General features: G+C 46.1%; 1 protein-coding gene and 1 long non-coding RNA gene across 2 annotated transcripts in view; one reads left to right on the top strand and one right to left on the bottom strand.

The window, feature by feature from the left end:
* Positions 1-4595: 4595 nt before the first annotated feature.
* LOC131905062 (uncharacterized) lies at positions 4596-7201 on the bottom strand. Its single transcript, XR_009377843.1, has 2 exons — positions 7137-7201; positions 4596-5464 (listed from the first exon to the last, which is right to left on the bottom strand). It is a non-coding gene; the product is annotated as an uncharacterized LOC131905062 (long non-coding RNA).
* An 11229-nt stretch (positions 7202-18430) lies between these two features.
* The window catches only part of Fyb2 (FYN binding protein 2), a 109987-nt gene continuing 107291 nt past the window's right edge, over positions 18431-21126 (top strand). The window contains exon 1 of the mRNA XM_059255847.1: positions 18431-18594. Within this exon, the coding sequence (XP_059111830.1) occupies positions 18586-18594 (9 nt within the window). The 5' untranslated portion in view covers positions 18431-18585. The remainder of the gene's footprint in view (positions 18595-21126) is intronic.

The following is a 21126-nucleotide window of genomic DNA, read 5'->3' on the forward strand; positions in this document are numbered from 1 at the left end:
TTGTCAGCAGAGCTGAGAAAATTTCCCTTTAACTATATATGTGTATTTATACACAGACTTCTGTGTATTATAGGTATTTTTATGTAGATAGTTGATAACATGATTCCCTATGACTTTTTCAGACATCCTTACTTCCCGTCGTTTTACCCTCTTTTATGTGTATCTTCCTCCCCTTCCCTAATTAGAGGCCCCCCTTCCCTATTTTCCTCATCAGATCACTTATACCCTGATATTCCCTCTGTTTGCTCCCCCATCTCAACAATGGTCCCTTTTTATTTTACTGGTTTCTGCAGTTACTCCAGGATAGTGAGTTCATCTCTTAAAGAGCATTTACCCAGAAGAGCTACCTGATTCTCAGAACTGACCTAAGGAAGAACACACTCAAAATTGCTAAAGCTCCAAGGAGGAGGAGAACTGTGAGTGACAGCGGAGAGGGTCAGCTGTCCCCACTATCAAAGTCAGTCAAGCCTTCTGAGAGCCCTGTCTTTCTCACCTGAAACTTGCGTTACTGTAGCACACTCAATGAAACAATGTATGTGAAACATTTAGGATGTATCCAAGCTCAGGAAATGCAAATGTAGATTCTATTGTGTCTCATGTTGGCAATACTGAATTCTGAAACCTTGTTTTTGTTTTCAACCAGGGTTTTATTTGCCAGAAAAGGAATGCCTTGCCTTAGTAAGTAAACAAAATCTGCTTCTCAAAGCCTGGTAGTCCAAGTGTAGATTAAGTTTGGAGCAGTTTAATCCACACCAAACGTTAAGGACTGCCCTGCCTTTCAAGGGGTAAGCATCTTCCTAATTTGACACCCTAGAAGCTATTACCAGTAGCTGTTACATAGTCCTAACCTGTTTTGAGAGCAGGAGAAGCCCCTCCCAGGTGCCTTGAATCCTGTGCTTCCTCCAATTAGACTGACTTAGATGACCCACTCACCCCTGAACCAATGAAGACTCAAATCTGAAGCCAGGGGTGGGATCAGGTTCACTTAAATCACATAGAGCAAGAAGAATGAGATCACACATTTTAGAAAGAAGGAATTATTTTTTAGGATGCCTTCTTGACAGAAGAAATGATAATGTCTTAGTCACTGTTATATCATTGGCCAAGGCATCTCTTATAAAAGAAAACATTTAATTGGTGGCTGACTTACAGTTTCAGAGGTTTAGTCCATTATCATCACGGTGGGGATCAAGGCAGCAAGCAGGCAGACATGGTGCTGGAGAAGTAGCTGAGAGTTCTTCATCCTGATCCATAGGGAGACACACACACGCACACACACACACACACACACACACACAGAGAGAGAGAGAGAGAGAGAGAGAGAGAGAGAGAGAGAGAGAGAGAGAGAGAGAGACTGGGCTTGGCATGGACTTTTGAAACCTCAAAGTCCATCCCCAGTGAAACACTTCCTCCAACAAAGCTATACCTTCTAATAATTCTAATCCTTTCAAATAGTGCCACTCCCTGGTGACTAATGAGCCTATTGGGGGCATTCCTACTCAGACCACCCCAGGTAAGCAGGAAAACGAGGATACTAAGTAGGCTCCCAAAAAGGTCAGTTGCAGTTGGAATGTGGAAAGTTTCCTTTTCTTACAATGGGTGGTGTATGATATTTTGTTTGTGTTCTGACAAATAAAGCTTGCCAGGAGATCAGAGGGTGGAGCCAGCCACTAGTTAATCATAGAGGCCCGGCAGTGGTGGCATACACCTTGAATCCCAGCACTTGGGAGGAGGACACAGGAAGATCAGGAGTTCAAGACCACCCTGGGCTACACAAGATTGAACCAGTTTAAAAGAGAAACAGAGCTGGGCAGTGGTGGTGCATGCCTTTAATCCCAGCACTTAGGGAGGAGGAGACAAGAATATAAGGTGGGTGGAGACAGGATCTCCCCCTAATTTGGTCTGGGGATTTGTAAATTTAAGAAGTTTCTAGTGGCTGCTGCTCGGCTTCTCTGATCTTTCAGCTTTCACCCTCAGTATCTGACTCTGGGTTTTTAAGTGATAAGACTAATTAGGACCATGCTTCAAATAGGAAACAGGTTGTAGGAGTGAATGGTGAATGTTATTTTGCAATCACTCCAAATAATCTCTTGGAAATCTTTTAGTTAACTGGGTGATGCGATTTACAACCCCCTAACCTCTGACAGTGAGTTTCTTAAAATACCCTCAGATGTTGACTTCTTGAAGTATGCTCAGATATTGACTCCCTGTCTCTCTTGACAGTGCAAGGCTTTTGAAAAAAAATTCTCATAAGAATAAATGACTCTTCTTTTCTGCTCTCCTTCCCCCTTGATTTGTGTGTCTTTTGATTTTTGTGTTTTAGAAAATACAAGGTACTGTGTAGACATGAAGGGCTGGTATGTTCTTCACAGCTAGGCTAACTCACATGGTGTTCAATCATAACGTTACCAGACCAATTTTAAGCAGATTATTTAGATGCTCCCGAGAGTGACCCTTGTGAGCAGTCCCCTAGAGAGGTGATCTTCATATGCCACCTGAGAGTCTTTGAACCACAGCTCAGACTTTATTACCTTAGTTTCAACCCCAAAGTACAGTCCCTTGATAGACCACACTGTGCATCTGATTGGGGATTCCCATCTCCTGTAAAGGTTTCCAGACATAATCTAACTCCAAACAAAGGGTTGTCCCCACAGATAATGTAACTTAGGTAGTTGTCTGTGGAGAAGTATAAGAATATCTTGGATCCTGGTATTCAGGGTAGATGTTAAAGTGTGAATACTCAGCATGAAGTGTACATTTCCTTTGTTTAATAGAATAGAAGGAGGCAGGATGGTGTCAGGGTGTCTTATATCACCCCTTTCCATCCCTTGCAGCAGAATTCCCCCAAACTTCAGGCTTTGTCTGGACTCTGAGTATCCTTGAAAACCCTATACGTACATACATTCTTACACATATACACACCACATGCATCTACACACACACACACACACACACACACACACACACACAAACACACACACACACACACCTCCCCCTCCTGCCAGACTGAAGTTCTCTCTGCCCCCAGGAGGCCAAGCTCCTACCAGAGTCTCCCTGTGATTTCTCTGCTTTCCCTGGCTTCACTCAAAGGATCTTGCCTCCCTCAGATTCCCACGAACTCCTCTCCAACCCTCTGTCCTGACCCTCCTCATTCACAAAAGACCTTGTTGCTCTTTGACTATGTAATATTGTTTGTTTGTTTCTTTGTTTGTTTGTTTGAATTTTATGTAGGGCTCTTTTCCCTTGCAATGCTTTCATCCTTGTGCCCACACTCTAACCCATAGGCCTCTGAACAGTTCTTCACCCCTGACCTGCTCCCTTCAGTCCCGCAGAATACCTCCTCGTCAGTCACTCCAGGCTGCAGTCCCAGGCGCCTTCATCAGGTGAGCCCTGCCTCTGCTTGGTGAGTAGGAGGCGGTGCCAGGAGGCTGAAGGAGGAGAAGAGGGAGAAGTCAGGGCATATCTTCTTCTCAATGAAGCCTGGGGAGGTATGCATGCTAACAGCCACGTGGTTCAGGTTTTGCCTGGGTGTTTCCAGATCTCAGACTGATGCCACCTCATCCTGTGTTGACACCTCCATGCTAGTGGCTTCCAGCTTTTAGTTTGCCTCTGGTTTTCTAATAGCTCTCAGGGTAGGACTGGTGCTCCTTATGAAATTCCCTCTGTCCAATATTGAGGGAAATCTCTGTTCCTGTAATTGCACACTGACAGATAGATATACAGTACCCGGGGAAGGCTGGCTCAATCATAAAACCAATGAAAGGATAAAGCACCACCATGTTTACCTATAACAGATGAATTTTGTTATTTCCACTTCTAAGACCTTTATGGGTCCACCAAAAACAGCCTTTCTAACTCACTTTTAGAAAAAGTTCCACTTTTCCTAGCTCAGTGCCCTATTCCCAAATTCCTTGTTCAGTTCACCAGCCCTGCGTGGCATTTGCATCCCTAACAGATGGTCAAGACACTGAGTACAGAGCGAGATCATCAGATCAGAAATGCTTCAGATCCATGGAACCGAGGCTGCTGGCTGGGCTTGCTGCACAGTGGGGAAGGACTGAGTACCCTTCCACTCTCCAGGTCTGCTTTGTGACTTTAGCCAGAATGAGGCCAATTTACTGTTACTCCCAGAGCACAGTGCAATTTGCACATGAAGGAAAGATGCACATTTGTGGCCAAATAGACAGATTTGGACATTGGACTGGATGCTAAAATGTCCCCCTGTGCTTGAGGCAGGCTCATAGCCGGATGGCTGCCTTGAAGCTGCCCAAAATATTATTATATTTCCATGGTCTGGACTGAGTAGAAGCCAAGCATTTGAAAGGATCTGGAAATAGCTGGCAGTTTGCATTCCAGCTACTTGAACAGGATTATACAACCCACCTTTCTACAGCCTTCAACCTATACTGCCTCTCCTGGGCTTGGCTGTCAAGGATACTGACTGAGTAATGAGAAGACACATAGCCCTAAAAAAAGAAAAGATGACTCATACATCTTAATGAAGTCTCACCTGAGAGGAACACACTTGTAAGCATTTGTAAGGCTCAGCCCTGAGCTGAACACAGGGGAAGGGAGTGAATGAGACGCAGGTCCTGCCAGGTGGTGATGGTGCACGCCTTTAATACCCAGCACTCAGGAGGTATAGGCAGGAGGATCTCTGTGAGTTCGAGGCCAGCCTGATCTACAGAGCCAGTTCCAGGACAGCCAAGGCTACACAGAGAAACCCTCTCTCGAAACCTCTCCCTGACAAAAAAAAGAAGCAGGTCCTGTTTTTGAAGGCCCCATTGCCTATGTGTGTGGGGGGGGGGGCGGGTGAGGGGTTAGACAGACAGGGGCAAAGGAACAAAGGCAGGTTGGTGGATGGAATGGCATCCAGATGTTCCTATGTATCCTATCACAACAGTGAAAAACAGGTGTTCTATGTGAGAATAGCTGGGATAAAAATTCCAGGCAGGCACCCCCTCGGTGAAACTTTCACATTCTTTCTCGTCTGTAGGGGGAGTTAGTGCCTGCCTCCCACTTGTTCAAGCACACAGTGAATTCGTGTGTGTAAAGTTCTTCGTACTTAGTGCCAGAACATGGGTGTGGTCACCATGGTCCCTTCAGCAGCAGCCGTAATGAAGCTCGCTCCACGACCCTGTGGGTTCTGGTCATTGCAAAGAGGAGCTGTACTAGACAGGGAAGACTGTGGCAGATGGCATGACGTCATGCTTGATAGTCTGGATTGGGGACACCTGGGAAGCAACCTCTGAAGACCTCGGGAGTACTAGCACAGGTGGATGGCTGTCTCCCGGTTACAAACGGACTCAGTTCCACAGGGCAGCTGGATCATGAGATGGTAAGGAGGGACCTGTGGGAGCAGAGGCCTCATGCTGTGGTCCGTCAATGCAGAGACAGCATTTCACTAGCTCTTGGGATAATGGAGAGGGCCCAGGTGGATGGTGGTTGCATCAGGACCAGCATTCTAGGTAGAGAAAAGAAAAGCAGGTAAATATCTGGGGATATCATGAATCGTTGTAAGCCCAAGAATGAAGAAATCAACTGTGGGGACATCAGTAGCCAAGACTGGAATAGCTCCAGGGCCCAGGTCTGAAGAACCCTTTGCATGTGGGAAAACTTGGGACTTCACCTCTTGTATGCAGGGTCACATACATTTTTAGCACAAATACTGTGCATTTTCAGTGTCCAGTATCACTATCAAATTTGCCTATGGGAAGATCAGTCTGGAAAGCCCCAGTTAATTTGTCTGATGTGTCATGGTAAATTAGAGGCAGGGGCGTCTTGGGTCTAAACACACAAGTCATAGAGGAGATTCACTGAAGAGATTGGCTATTGAGATAGTCTAGAGGTCTAGGCGTCTTCTGAGGTGAAACTAAACTGGATAACAAGAACTGTTCTGACTTTCGGTGGGTAAATATCAAGTACCAAATACAGGAGTGGGCGTGTACAAAGCGCCTTTGCCAATGGCTGCCAAATGGGGCACAGAGAATGGGGCTTAGGAAGGTCCAAAGTATCTTCAAGAAAGGAGGATAAACTTAGTGCTCTCTGGAGCAGGGTCAAGGGGATAGATCTTGGGTTAAGTTATGGCCTTGGTGGGCTTGCAATGTGTGTGGAGGACCCGAATGAGAACTCTCATGGGCAGCTGGATATGGGTCACTCTGTCTTCAATACATAGAGCAGTGCCCACCTAACTCAATACCATGAGTAGGTACTCTAAAATATGTGTTGGAAAAATGAGTCCTGGACTTCTTGACCATCTTCTGTGTCCCCCAATTATTCTCTTTTATAGTACTTAAGGATGTGAGTGTAGCGCGAATTCTAATCGGTTTTAATAATAAAAACCCAGAGTCAGATATCGGGGTAAATGCTGAAAGATCAGAGAAGCAAAGGAGCTAGCCACTAGAGAGACTTCTTACCTCTACCGAATTCTCAGACTGAAGTGGGGGCCGAGCTCCTGTCTCCTCCTGCCTTATATTCCTGTCTCCACTTCCCTAGTCCTGGGATTAAAGACGTGAGCCTCCACTGCCTGACTCTGTTTCCCTTTTAAACTAGATCAAGCTCTTGTAGCCCAAGGTGGCCTTGAACTCCTGATCTTCCTGTGTCCTCCTTCCAAGTGCTGGGATTAAAGGTGTGTGCCGCCACTGCCTGGCCTCTATGGTTAACTAGTGGCTAGCTCCACACTCTGATCTCCAGGCAAGCTTTATTTGTTAGAACACAAACAAAATATCTTACAACATGTGAGCATCCACATAAAGATTCACCTGTGACCTAAATCGGCTCTTTGGGGTGAAGACATTGTAGTTCTGTTCCCTTCTGTGTGACTTGGCCTACTCTAGCCCACAAAGAAAATTAAGCAATTTTGGAATGAATGAGGGCCTAGGGACGTGGATGTGGGCATGAACAGGATGTAAGTAGGTGTAGCTAGAGTTTTCCTGCCTGGCCCACAGTCAGGACAAATCTCTCTCACCCTCCAGTCCCACAGTCGCTCAGACCCAACCAAGTAAACACACAGAGACTTATATCAGTTAAACTGTTTGGCCTAATGGCTCAGGCTTCTTGCTAGCTGTTCTTATATCTTAAATTAACCCATTTCTATTAATCTATAAGTTGCCATGTGGCTCATGGCTTACCGGTACCTTACATCTCACTTTCCATGGTGACAGCTGGTAGTGTCTCTCTGCCTCAGCCTTCCACTTCCCAGAATTCTCTTCTCTCCTTGTCCCGCCTATACTTCCTGCCTGGCTACTGGCCAATCAGTGTTTTATTTATTAACCAATCAGAGCAACACAGCAAGTAGGAGCCCAGAGCAGGGAGGTACTCAGCAAAGCAGGGCGGTCATGTTCATTGTAGAACTTTCAAGTTCAAAGTTTGCCAAGCTTCTCTAACCCTCCCAACTTCCTCCTCCTCCCCCACATGCCACACCTCCAAACCACGCCTCCAAACCAGGCCCTAATCAAATCCTGCTGTTCTTTCATCCGGAAAACCGGGATTTAGTACATATCCTGCCTAGGTGCTTGCAAGCATTATATGGGGTGATTCAATTCAACAACTGTTTATATAGGTGATTAAATGCCACAGTGATAAAATGCCTTTGAATAAATCGCTGACCTCCACACTCAGTTCCACCTGGCTAATGTACACACAGATTGTGCCACTGTGGCTTGAAGTAGCATCCTCTGCTCCAAAGACAGTGGGAAACACATTTCATTGACAGAAGCACACCTCCCTTCCCAGGGAAGCCCTTCATTTCAATGACAAAAGACTTTTATCTTGCAACCCAAATAAAGGCCAGCCAATCTGTCTCCTCCAGCCTTTCCATTCAGACTGAGATCTCTCACAGGGGTCTGCCCGCACCCTACCTTCCTCCAAGCTGTTGCACTGACCCTTGGCAGCTTGGGTCTGAGCTGACCGTGCTGGTAACACAACTAGTAAGTGGGGGATGTGGACATCATGGGAAGGTTGCTGTCGGGGTGACAGGTGGCAAGACCACAACTCCTGAAAAAAGCAAACACCACGCCTCCCATCCTTTTAGCCTTCTTAAGGTCTGTTCAGGAGAATTGCTTGTCAAACTCAGGTCTTTGTCCAAGCTCTTCTCTCTCTAGACTGTCCCATCCTCGGTCATGTTAGGACTAAGAGTCAGGCCTTGTTGGCTCTGTGAAGCCTGTCTCGACTCTCTGGGCAGAGATGTGTGGCCTCCCTCTATGAAAAGAGAGGAAGGAGAAACACTGAGTTTCCATCAGCAGTCACCTCCTATGCATGCTTCTTTCTGTGCTGTCTAAAATGTCACAGTTACAGCCACGTGGGAGTAGAATCAGACTCCATTTCACAGATCAGAAAGCTGAGGAACATATAAGATCACTTGGTCAAAGACAGAGCTGCTAAGCAGTTGAATCAGGATTGGCCAAAAATCAAATCCATAATATTCATACTTCCTCCCTGTTACCCACAGGGCACAGACTGTGTAGCTCTTATTCTGTCTTGTCTGGGCCAAGGATCTCTCCTATTCCATCTTGGTGCCTTTCTTAGCCACTCCCTAGACAGGTCTAGAGACCTTGGTCACAAGGCCGGATATTCTTAGGCTCAGAAACCATTAACCAAGGAGATGGGATGGTGGGGACATCCCCCTGGCAGGGAGACCTGGTGTCACTGTTCCTGTAGTCTGGTGCACACTAAACTCAGTCTTCTGTCACTAGAGTGTCATTATGTCTTGACTGGTCCCCAGCCTCCATTGAATGTTCCCGGTCCTTCCGGCCGGGCATCTGCTTCTATCTTGATGTTCACATGCCTTCTGTGAGGGGCCTTAACACCTGTCTCCTTGTCTGACGCCCTGGTGTCTTTCCTGGGCACAGCAGGCTCTCTCTCTGGATGTTGAAATCCATCTCTAAATGCCAGCCATTCTCTCAGTGGTTGCCAGCGTCGTCTCTCCCTTAAATCACAGCAATCCCAGGCCTGTGAGCTTCTGCAGGGTCAGCAGCTAGGCTATGGCTACCATCTGATGTTACCTCAGCAACCAGGTCTGAGTTTGAAACCTGGCTCTGCTTCTTGTGGGCTGTGTGACCTAGAGATGGCTTTGTACTTCAGTTTATTCATGTATATAAGATTAATAACACTGACACTGTGAGACTGTTGAGGAACTCAATACCACAATATGTGGACTAACCCGATGCATTAACATGATACATGTAATAGCCACTGTGATTCCCAGGAGCCCAGATCGTGTCAGTTAGCGTTACAATCTGATCTTCAGTTCATGCCCCATAGAGTTGGCTAACCCCACCCATACCAGGGCAGTTTTCCTTATCTCCCATCCCAATTCTTCCCTTTGCCTTTTGCTTTTCCTGCCAATCCATTTCAAAGTTACTGTGATTCAATAATGAATGTAAGACAACTGTACCAGTCAGGATAAGAGAGGCTGTGCCACAGTAACAAATTATCCCCAAGTTCTTAGAAACTTAAAACAACGAAATGTGCCTTATAGTCCAGGCTGGTGCTTCATTAACAGATTCTGTATCATGGTTCTCTCTGATGCTCAGGGAAGCCGATGTGATGCTCAGGGATGCAGCCCCCCTGATTCTGTGACACTTCTACCTTAACCAGATGTATCACAAGATTGCAGCAAAAAGAAAGGAAGGTGGACAATTTCACAGTCCCATGAGTCAAAGTCATTTCTTTTTATCACATACTATTCCTGGTCACGTTCTCCAATCTGCTTGCAAGGACAGTTAGAAATACATTCTTCACATGTGCTTAAGACCAGGAGATAAAAGTAAGATATGGTGAGAACAAAGTGTTTTGTCTCCCCTCCTTACCTATATTGATAGAATGGCTCACATAGCCCTGATGTGTGAGGAAAGCTGGCTGTATTTAGTACCCCATCATCCAGACTCCTCAGCCCTGGGAATCGCTCACTAATCAGTATCTCAAGCCCTGCCAACCTCAAAGGACATGACTCCCCTTTTATTTAACACTCCATCCCAAACACAATCCAAAGCGTTTGCTTTTCCATGATTGCAGAGTTGAAGTTAAAATAAAATATCTAACAGTAACGAGTTTTATAACATGGTTGCAGGTGATGCATGAAGAACAAATAAAGAATGCTCCTTTTTTTTTCAAAATAAATTTTGTAGATCTTTAACTTGGATGCTCTTAAACCCCTTCCCTGAAGCTACCGTGCGGAGGCCATCTTGTTCCTGCTTTCTAGCAATGCCTGCACATACCTTCTACCCGTAAAATGTAAGCATGGCATTGAAGTAAGCAGAGGAAAGGGGATATGCACATGAGTGCTGGAGAAGATCATGCCCACCATGTCCTCACAGGGAAAAGCGATGTCACCTCTCAGACATCAGCAGAACTTTCTGGTGCATATGAAGTCAGCTTTTAAAACAGTGATGCATGAGAAACATCCCAATTGTTATGGTTTGAAGGTCTGTGTCCTTCCCAAAGTTCACATTGAAGCTTCATATCCCATGTGGAGGTTTTCAGAGGGCCTTATGAAAGGTCTGGCAGGGAGTGCAGGTAGGCCTTTTTGCCCTTCTGTCTTCCACCATAGGAGGATCCAGTGGCCTTCATCCTATGTAGAGCCTGCAGTGCTAAAAGCATCTTCCCAAAAGTGAAGACTGGACTCTGAGCAGACACCTGCTAGTGTCTTGATTTCAGAATCCCAGTCTCCGTGGCTGTGATCATTAAAGTTATTCTATTCATAGATCAGACAGTCTAAGGATTTTGTTTTAACAGCACAAATGGGTGGAGATATCAATTGACCTCTGGATTCTGTGGCTAGACCTACCATGCCTACATCCTAATAACGCCTAGCCTTTATGCATTGCAGTCATGTGGTATGACTATGCCTTGAAGTCCCAATCCGAGTAAACAAGACCCAAAGAGAGATGGGAATTCCCTGCTTGAGTTTTCTAACTAAGGACCCACTTTTCTGGGTGATGGAACATGGGAGCGATTGATATCAGTAATGATTTCCTACTTGCCTAGAAGTCAAGTATTTCCCCATCTCCTTGCCACAGGGGAATACTCTTCCTTTGATCTCAACAAGACAAGCATATCAGAAAACATCTTAATAATTCATCTGAATGGTGCATACATAATGTAACTGGCATTAGTGGAGGAAGGCAGTTTCTGTACAAGAACCCAAAGGGCTACTACATCCCCAGCTCCAAGCAGGACACCTGGTGCAAACCAGCTAGCTGCTAAAATTCTCCTTAAATGGTCATGAAAAGGAAAGCGGTGGCTAGAGAGGTATCGGGGCAGTTGAGAGCACTCGTTGCTCTTGCAGAGGACCTAGGTTTGGTTCCCAGTACCCACATATCAGTTCACACCATCTGTAACTCCAGTTCTGGGGATCCAACACCCTCTTCTTGTTTCTAAAGGTACCATGCTCACACGTGGTGCATATCCATACATGCAGGCAAAATACTCAGACACATAACATGCAAATAAATACATCTTCTTAAAATTATTATTAAAAGGAAAACAACATGACTTGGTCATGTTTCCTTAATAGTCTTCAAAATAAAATTTTAAAAGGTATAAAGTTGGTGGGAGATGTTAGGAGGACCATGAGAGAAGCTGGAGAGGGAAATGGGGTAGTAGATATGATTATTTCATTGTATATAGTATGTGTGGTGGTTTGAATGAAAATGGCCCCCAAAGGCCCATAGGGAGTGGCACTATGAGGAGCTGTGGCCTTGTTGAAGGAAATGTGTCATGGGGGGTGGGCTTTGAGATTTCAGATGCTCAAGCCAGACCCAGTGTCACTGTCTCTTCCTGCGGCCTGTCGATCCAGGTGTAGAACTCTAGATACCTCTCCAGCACCATGTCTGTCTGCATGCTGCCATGCTTCCCATCATGACAATAATGGACTAAACCTCTGAACTGCAAGTCAGCCCCAGTTAAGTGTTTCCTTTATAAGAGTTGCTGTGGTCATGGTGTCTCTTCACAAGAATAGAAACCCTAAGACAGTATGAAATTCTCAAAACTAAAGAAAAAGTATTTTTATTGATACTTTGAGAATCACATGCAATGCACTTTAACTATATTCATTGTTCCTCGCATGACTCCTCCAAGATCCACTCCCACCACCCTACTACCCACCCAACCTATGTCCTCCTTTTGAAAACCACATTGAGTCCTCTCTTAGTTAGGGTTTCTATTGCTGTAATGAAAAACCATGACCAAAAATAACTTGGAGAGGAAAGGGTTTATTTGACTCACACTTCTACATCACAATCCATCAGCGAAGGAAGTCAGGACAGGAACTCAAACAGGACAGAAACTGAAACTGGGCAGCAACCTGGAGGCAGGGGCTGATGCAGCTGATGCTGCCTACTGGCTTGCTCCTCATGGCTTGCTCAGCCTGCTTTCTTATAGAACCCAGGACAGCCAGCCTAGGGTTGGCACCACCCAAAGTGGGCTGAGACCTCCCCCCATTGATCACTAATTAAGAAAATGCTTTACAGCCAGATCATTTTCTCAGCTGAAGTTCCTTCTTTCAGATGACTCTAGCCTGTGTCAAGTTGACATAAAACTAACCAGTTCAAGTCCAGTTTGGTTGCTCATATACTCTGGGGTAAGGGGCCTGCCTGGAATGAGGTGAATTTACCAGGGCTCACATCCTTAAAGAAAACAGACTTCTTTCCCCAGAAGCTATGCAATGCCAATAGCCCCTCATCTATGAATGGGACTCAGTGGTCCTGACCCCATGCTGGGACTGACTTGAGCTTCTATGGGCCTTGTACATTCTATCATGGTCACTGTGAGTTCCTGTGTGCAACTGTCCTGCTGTGTCAGGACAACAGGTTCCTAAAAGTCCTTCACCATCTCTGGTGCTTACAGTCTCTCTGCTCCCTCCTCAAGGATCCCCGAGCCGTGGGAGGAGGGTGTGCTACAGATGTCCCATTTAGGACTGAGCCCTGCATAGTTTCTTCTTCTCTGCTCGTTGCCTGGTTGTGTTCTCTTCATTGCCATTTACTGCAAGAAGAAATTTCTCTTAGGAGGGTTTGACAGATGCACCAATCTATGAATGTAGCAATAAGTCATTAGGAATCATTTTAATGGGAGACTAGATATGATCATACTTCATTGTACACAGTAAGAAATTCTCAAAACTAAAGGAAAAAATTCATCTTGCTAAAGTACATGTTAGCAAGATGTTAGCAAAATGGAAATATGAGTGTCCTTCCAGACAAAAAGAAACCAAATACCAGCTGATACACCTTTCTCAAACAGATAAAGAACAAGCAAGACCTTTACCAGTCCACAGACCTCCAAGATAGTTCTAAGCATTTCACCCTTTTATATAATCTGTAAATAGTGTACACCATATAGTAATCCATTCCATATTTCTGATTGGTTGTCCATCCCTTCCTACCTGCCCACCTGCCTGTCCTCTCTAGAACTCTAATCTTCATTTTTAGCCATCTTATTTTACTTGATATCTTATCACTCAAGTCTGTTGAGGCCATCATGAAGGGAAGGAAAAAGCAATTCAAAGGAAGAACTGATGTTTGGGAGGAGCTGGCTCAGTGGAGCATGAGGATTTGAGTTTGGATCCTTCATGCTTATGTAAAAAGCCAAATGGTCAAATGCATGTCTGCAATCCAGTTCTGGGAGGCAGAGACAGGAGCCTGCCAGGGTCTGGCAGGCCAGACAGTCTAGCCAGTTCATGTGCTCCAAGTTCAATGTGAGCCCCTGTCTCAAAAATAAGGTGGAGAGGGCCTGGAGAGTTGGTTCAGCAGTTAAGAGCACTAGCTACTCTTTCAGAGGTCCTGAGTTCAATTCCCAGTAACCACATGGTGGCTTACAACCATCTATAGGGGATCTGATGCCTTCTTCTGGCATTGAGGTGTATATGCAGATAGAACGCTCCTGCACCTCAAAAAAATAAATAAATCTTAAAAAAAATAATGTGGAGAATGATAAAAAAAAAAAAAAACAGCTCCTGATATCAACCTCTGGCCTCCACGTGCACCTGCACACATATATAAAAGTACAACACACACACACACACACACACACACACACACACACCCACACACCACGGGGGTATGAGATAAAGAAAATGAAAAGGGAGAATCAAACCTGTGTGTTTGCACATCTAGAGATCTACCCTGATCTTTCTGAGCCTCGCTGTCTTCAGTGGAAAAATTTAAAATAATACTGAAAACACGATCATGAAAAATAGAATAAAATAGATGTTGTGTCACTTGTTACACAATAGACTTCCAATAAATTTAACTTCCTTTCCTCTTTCCTTCTTTCCCTTTTGAAAGTACTCGGGATATAAATTATACATAAACAAATTACATGTTCCGCTGAAAGTCTTCAGACATGATTAATGTAACCAATAATAGCGTTAATATTAATAGCGGGTTACTCCAGCAGCAGCATCCTGACTCTGACAATCAATCTGCACACCCCAGCCTTGTCGCCACATGACAGATAGCGCTCAAGGTTTACCCAGGGAACTGGGGAATGCACAAGCTTTCCCATTTTCTCATTTTAAAAAATATTCCTTCTTCACGTTAGGGTATTGTGGATAAGCCATTACTTACGGCACAAAGTGTAAGTAATGTATTTACCAAGAAATGAAAAACAGTGACGTGATAAGAAAACACTAAGAAGTTTCAAGTAATATCTGAGGTTGAAAGGTTTGGAACAATCGAGTATGTGCTGGAATACTGATGGCTGCTGCTCAGTGCCTGTTACATTATCTTTTCCTGGGAATTCATGAATGAGTGTTTGTTCACTCCAGATAGGCTGCAACCAGGGACCAAAGTAACGACTGCTCCCAAGTCTAGCTCCAGGAACCAATGCATTTGCTGAGCTTACTCACAGGCACATAAGTAGGAGATGTTTGAAGGCAGTGGGTGGCCCCCAAACAGTTTTGCCACTGGAAAGTCCCACCCCAGCATGAGTGGTGACTTCCCCCAAACTGCAAAAATGGAGTCCCCCAAACTGCAAAGGTGGAGTCCCCGCTTCAATTACCTTTCCACCTCTCATAGACCTCCTAAACCATAGGCAGTTAGGGCAGAATTATAGGTAGGAGGTAGGGAGAGAAAAGCTAGACTCTTAGGTGAGGATCTAGACCCTCCCCAAGCCCTCCTTCTATGAAGGCAGGTCAACAAGCCTGGTCTTGTCTTTTGTAGATAGTCATAGGCTCTCTGAATAAGATGGTAATGACTGTTATGCTTAAAAGGCACTGGCCCAAAGAATGGATGTGACCTTAATGGGGGTGCATATTATCTCCCCTATAGGAAAGGCAAACCAAAGCAAGAGGCTTAAAAGAAATATCTAGAAGATTCTGAGCCTAACTTCAGCCTATCCGTTAAGATTTCCAACAGCCCACTTTCAGAACCTAACTGGGATGGAGGAAACTCTAAGCCTTCCAGCTTTCAGATCCCATGAGTTTATTATTTGGCGTTTCTTGAAAATTGAAAGAAAGTCAAACAGACTGGCTGTGAGGGTGGGGTCTGGAGCCAGGCTGCCTGGCTTGGAATTTCTGTCCTTCCATTTGCTAACTGTTGCCCAGAGGAAGTTGCTTAACTTGCCTGTGCCTCCGTTCTCAGCTAGAAAGTAGGGCTCATAATAAAGATAAGCAGGAAAAGGTCTGCAAGGTCTGTAGTCCTGTTCTTGGCAGGCAATAGACAGAGGCATGCAGCAGGCTACTTCCTTGTCTCTGATTAACTGGAGCTCATGGGGAAATTCCTCCTGGCCCGGGGCTAAAGCAGATCTTCCGAGTGCCAGATACTTGGACAGATCTCATCTTTGACTAAAATGTGTTCATTTCTAAGGCACAGTGAGATCTAGTTTGACTCGGGTCAAAACTGAAATTTCACATCCCGATTCCTCACAATGCCTGTATTCACTACCTTTACCCTCCCATGTCAGCATGTGCGATTTTCTTTCTATCAAGCTGGGTGCAGGGATCCGCCTGCTCACAGGATAGAGGCTCAGGAGCAATCTGAGATCCCTGCAGGTGGGGGTGGGGATGAAGTAGTGCTACCTCATTCCCACAACTAGGTGTGGCCTGTGCCACACGTAGCTGATACCGTGGTTTAGGGGAAATGGAGAAAGGAAGAGAGGAATGGCGTGTAGGGTCTTGCAAAGTGTTAAGTACCATATCAGGGTTTCAAATGGCCATTAGTCCTGGAGCTAACCCTGTCAGCCTTCCTTTTAAAGACAAAGAACACCTCAGACTTGTGGACCTTCTCAAGGCCAAGTGTTAGTGGGCAAACTGTGTTTGGCGTCTGCACCATATGATAATTAACAGGATGATAGATGGTTCCAAGCTTAATTCTCTTTTTGTCTGTTTACCTTGCGATGTTTTTATTATTTAGAATACCTAATACAATATAAATGATGGATAAATGCAGTGTTGAAGTAATGCCAAGAAAAGCATTCAGACACGTTTAGTTTAGATGTAATCCCGTTCCTCTCCACTCCCCTGACTCCCTTCCCATGGTACCCTCTGCCACTATGATTTCCCCTTCTCCTATCATCTCCCGTATGCTCTGTTGACCTCACTGCAGTTAGAATATTTATCATCAAGAAAAAAATGAGTGGGGCTAGGGAGATGCCTTGGTAGTTAAAAGCACTTACTTTTGCAGAGGACCGGGGTTTGGTTCCCAGCACCCACGTGGGTGGCTCACAATGGTCTATAACTCCAGTCCCAGAGGATAAGAAAAACCTCTTCTTGCTCTGCAGGTACTTCATACATGTACTGCACCTAAATACATGGATGGGAAACACGCATAAAATGTTTATGTGTTTTTAATAAGTTTTTGTAAAATTATACAATATTTTTGTTTATTGAAACCAAAGTAGAAAAGGGCCCAAGGGATGGAGAAGGAGGCCAAGCCTAATTCTTATGCCTCCTAGCAAAATAGTCCCCCTCCCTCGACAGCTACCAATGAGAGGTGCCCAGGATACACTAGACTTACCACTCTAACTTGTCGAGGGCCAAACCAAAGCAGATCTCGAAGCCTCTCTAGATCTAGGTGGGTTGGTAAGAGACTCTGCTGCCCCGCTTACCCCTCTGCCATTGTGGGCTGCCCTGACGCCACTAGAGGGAGCCCTTGTGTTGGGAGCATGGGGAAATGAGAGGCCCAAAGGTTTCTGGGGTCCAGAGCTCTCTCTATGAATATATACCTGGATAGACAGGACTACTAGAGTGCTAAGGGAAGGTTACAGAGAACCCTTGGTCTTGAGGAATGGGAGCAAAAGTGACTGTGAGCAAGGCTAAGGAAAACGAAAATCCTGCAGTTTGTCACCTGTTTGGGGATAAGCAAGCACGTGGCTTCCTCACCTGCCCTCTATCTTGCTCCTGTCAGGACAGGGGAATCTTATTTTAAGAACTTGGTAGCTGGGCATGGTAATGCCTGCCTTTAATCCTATCACTAGGGAGGCAGGGACAGGTGGATCTCTGTGATTTCCAGACCAGCCTGGTCTACAGAGTGAGTTCCAGGACAGCCAGGGCTTTGTATAGAGACCCTATCTCAAAATAACAACAAAACCCTGATAATAGTAGTAGTAATAATAACAATAATAAAAATAGTTAGGTTGGAGGTCATTCCAAGTTATATAGTGAGTTGGAAGCCAGTTTGAGTGTGAGACCCTGCATCAAACAATGAACAGATTTTTAGTTCCAAAAAAGCAAGAAAACCCAGCAGGCTGCATATAAATCAGGGCACAAGTCATTCATCCTGCCCACCTCCAATTCGCATGACATACCCTGGCTGAGTCCCCAACCCCCCAAATCTAGGAATGGGGTTTGGGTTTCCCACCAGGACCAGCTCTGCTAGAAAAAGAGCAAATGAATCAGTCAGCCAGAGCCTCTTGGCTTCAGCTTCCTACCAGCATCACTCTGGGCTAGTTAAGGCCATCTCTCTGAGCCCCAGTTCCTGCCTGGCTAAAATGAAGACAGCAGCACTTCCCGGGGAACTACGTGTAAGGGTTAAAGGGGGGCATGCATTCAAATACAGTGACCGTACCTGTCTTCAAACAGGTGTAGTTGTTTTAGCTTCCTCTCTCACCCCCATTAAACGCACCTGCCTGCTTAGCTACACTGTGAGCTTTCTTTTCTCTGGCCCTGAGCAGCTTTTGTGAAATTAAGTAGCCATCAGCAGAGGCGGAGTTGGGCGAGGGTGTCACTAATGGAGACCAGTGTCCTGAGCCTTTCATTCTAACTTTAGGAACAAGATGCACTTGACTCTCAGCAACTCCCCCGGGTGGGATGTGGTGGGAGAGGACCGGACGCGGGCACAAAGTGAAACCCGTACAGAGGGAGTGTTGGCACGGAGCCTGGGGAGCCACAGACAGAGCCTTCTGCCCACACTCTGCCTCCTGCCCCCACCACAGCTGATCCAGCTGGGAGGATGGAGACCGCCCGTGCCCAGCCCCGGGGAGGGAGGAGCCACAGGCCAGGTGGATCTGGCTAAGAGCCTGGGCTCCAGCGTGCCCCAGACGTGGGGAAGTGACTGCAAGCTGGCAGGCGAAGGCGAGAGCACTGTTGGCCCCAGGATCCAGCTCTGGGAAGCTGGGATTCTTTCCCAGACGCTGGCTCCGAGGAACACAATGGAAGAGGTAAGGCACCCACTTGGGTATGGGCTGTCTGCGTGCCACCTTGTGGACTTTAGTTCTTTCCAAAGGAAGGATCCCTGGGAAAAGAGCTGCCTGTGTGACCCGGCTCCTGGACCTGACCAAACGTGTCATGTGTCCTGCTATGAACCTGTCATGCTGGCCTTGCTCAGGCAGCCGGTGTCCTGTGTTTCTGCGACGCTCTCTCTAACCCAGGACCCGGGCATCTAGCCAGCTCTGAGGGTCACAGTTCGAGTGCTTGTCACTTTAGGGTTGACTTTCCCCCTCAGTTCTGCCTTTGCGATGGCAGGTGGGTGTCTCGGTCCAAGGACAGAGCGTGACTCTGGGAAAAGGTGGCCTTGCGATGTCCCCTGTGGCTTGTGACTTTACGTCACTGCTCCCTGTTGACTCTGTGGACTGGGGCAAGAGTGCTTGTGCTCTTGAGCCCTAGGGCTCTCCTAAAACAGAATTGTACCACAGTGGACGCTGTGTGAGAAGGGAGGTACATGAAGAAATAGAGCCCAGGCTTGGGGTGGTGGCAGTTCAGAAGCGGAGGCAGGAGCATTGAAAGGCTAAAGCCAGTCTGAGCCACACGGGGAGACCTTGATCGTTTTTGTTTTTGTTTTTGACAAAAGCAACAGAAAGTTTTGAATGGCTGAAGGAATGCTGTTCACATATTCACAGATTTTGCCCGGCTAACCCCATCCTCCCCTTTCCTTGTGGAGTTCTTGCTCTGCTGTTCTGTTAGTGGCTTTCTTTCCATAGATGCATAAGCACATGTACCATGCCTAAGAAATCACTGTGTTACTTCCCATCCAGATGTTTGGTTTACAATCAGGACGGTGGACCGCTTCTGTGTTTAAAGGGACACCTGTGTCTCTGGCTTCTCACTCCACCCAGGTGGCTGAGTTTTAGAAAAGAGTGAACCAAGGATGCCAGCCAGTTCGTTCTCCTTGTGAATTCCTTCTGCTGTCCTACGTGTGGTGCCACGATGTTTAGAAACTTATTCTTTGGGTGGGGGCGTGGGGGTCAGGGAGTTGTTTTTATTTTGTAAAAAAGTCTTACTTTACAGCCCAGGCTGGCCTCAGCCTCTCACATGCTTGGATGACAGGCATGTGCCACTGTATTGGACTCTATTCATCAACTTTTGGGAGCCTCCTCCGTGACGGCAACTTGCCAAGATGAACTGATCCACGTGGCTTCAGGCAAAGGAAAGGGACTGACATGCTGCCCTCTCCCTAGCCAGGATCTGCGCTGTCGACTAGTTCTGCTTATCAGTCTGATGGGGCAGAGACTGGAGGTCATTGGCCCTGGGGATTTTAGGTGAGGAAGCTGAAGGACAGAATATTACTGCTGCACAGTTAGGACACCACCGGTCAGAAGCAGGGCTGGGGCCTAGGCTCTGGTTCTTTAACGACAGTGACTGGGTACCAGCTGTAAACCAGGCAGCACCAGCAGGGATTAATTACTCCAGGAGAACAGAGAGAAGGTTTGGCAGCTTAGAGAAAAAAAGTACAAGAGGGCATATTTGTCACCTAGTAACGTTTTACAGGACAAGAGAAGTGAGCACACATTTTCCTCCACTCAGAAAGACTAGTGGAAAGGACCCAAAAAGAAATATGGGAACTGGGTGGTAGTGGTACATGTCTTTAATTCTAGCACTCTGGAGGCAGAGACAGGCAGATCTCTGTGAGTTTAAGGCCAGCCTGGCCTATAGAGCCAGGGATAGCCAGGTAGACACAGAGAAACCCTGTCTCCAAAACAAAAGAAAAAAAAATATGGATAGTTCCTCATCTTGAAAGGATTATTCTTCTATTGTTTTAGAAAACCAACAAAACATTCCTTATATAATACATACATTTGGAAAACCTCCTTTGTATGGCCAACTTCCATGTTGGGTGCATAGATACAGCTAGGAGCCAAACATTCAAAAATACCTGCTTTAGCCTGTCATGGTGGTACATGTGTGTAATTCCAGCACCTGGAAGGTTGAGGCAGGATCAAAAGTTTAAGGCCAGACTAGGCTGCAAAGGGGTACAGAATGCCTTCATAAAGTTTATATGCTAATAAGAAAGGAGAAAGAAACAAAAATATAAGGATTAAATGGCAGCTGGTGCAATGGACATTCAAAGCGGAGAAGAAGGGTCTAAGGTCCTGAGGCAGCAGGGAGACTGTGTCAAAGGTCACTGTGAGGAGGGAATTGAACAGAAACTTAAGGAAGTGAGAGAGCTGGTTGTGTGGATGCTTTAGGGGGAACGAGTCTATCGAGAGGTACTAGCCGATGCTAAGACAAAAGCTGCTTTGGTGAACAGCAGCCAAGTGTAGACTAAATGGAGCAGAGGAAGGAGGGGTGAATGTTCACATCGTGAAGGCGTGGAACCCTCAGTAGAAACCAGCTTTCCCCAAGGATAGCAGGTAGCTGGATGGCACCACCTGGCTTACATTTCCTCAGAATCGTGTGGCTGTGGTTTGGAAACTAGATGGCCAGAAGGGTGAGATCGGTAACTGCGTGGCCCGGTAGAGAGGAGGTGCTGGGAT

The sequence above is a fragment of the Peromyscus eremicus genome, chromosome 2 (assembly GCF_949786415.1).
Source record: "Peromyscus eremicus chromosome 2, PerEre_H2_v1, whole genome shotgun sequence".
NCBI classification, from domain to species: domain Eukaryota; kingdom Metazoa; phylum Chordata; class Mammalia; order Rodentia; family Cricetidae; genus Peromyscus; species Peromyscus eremicus.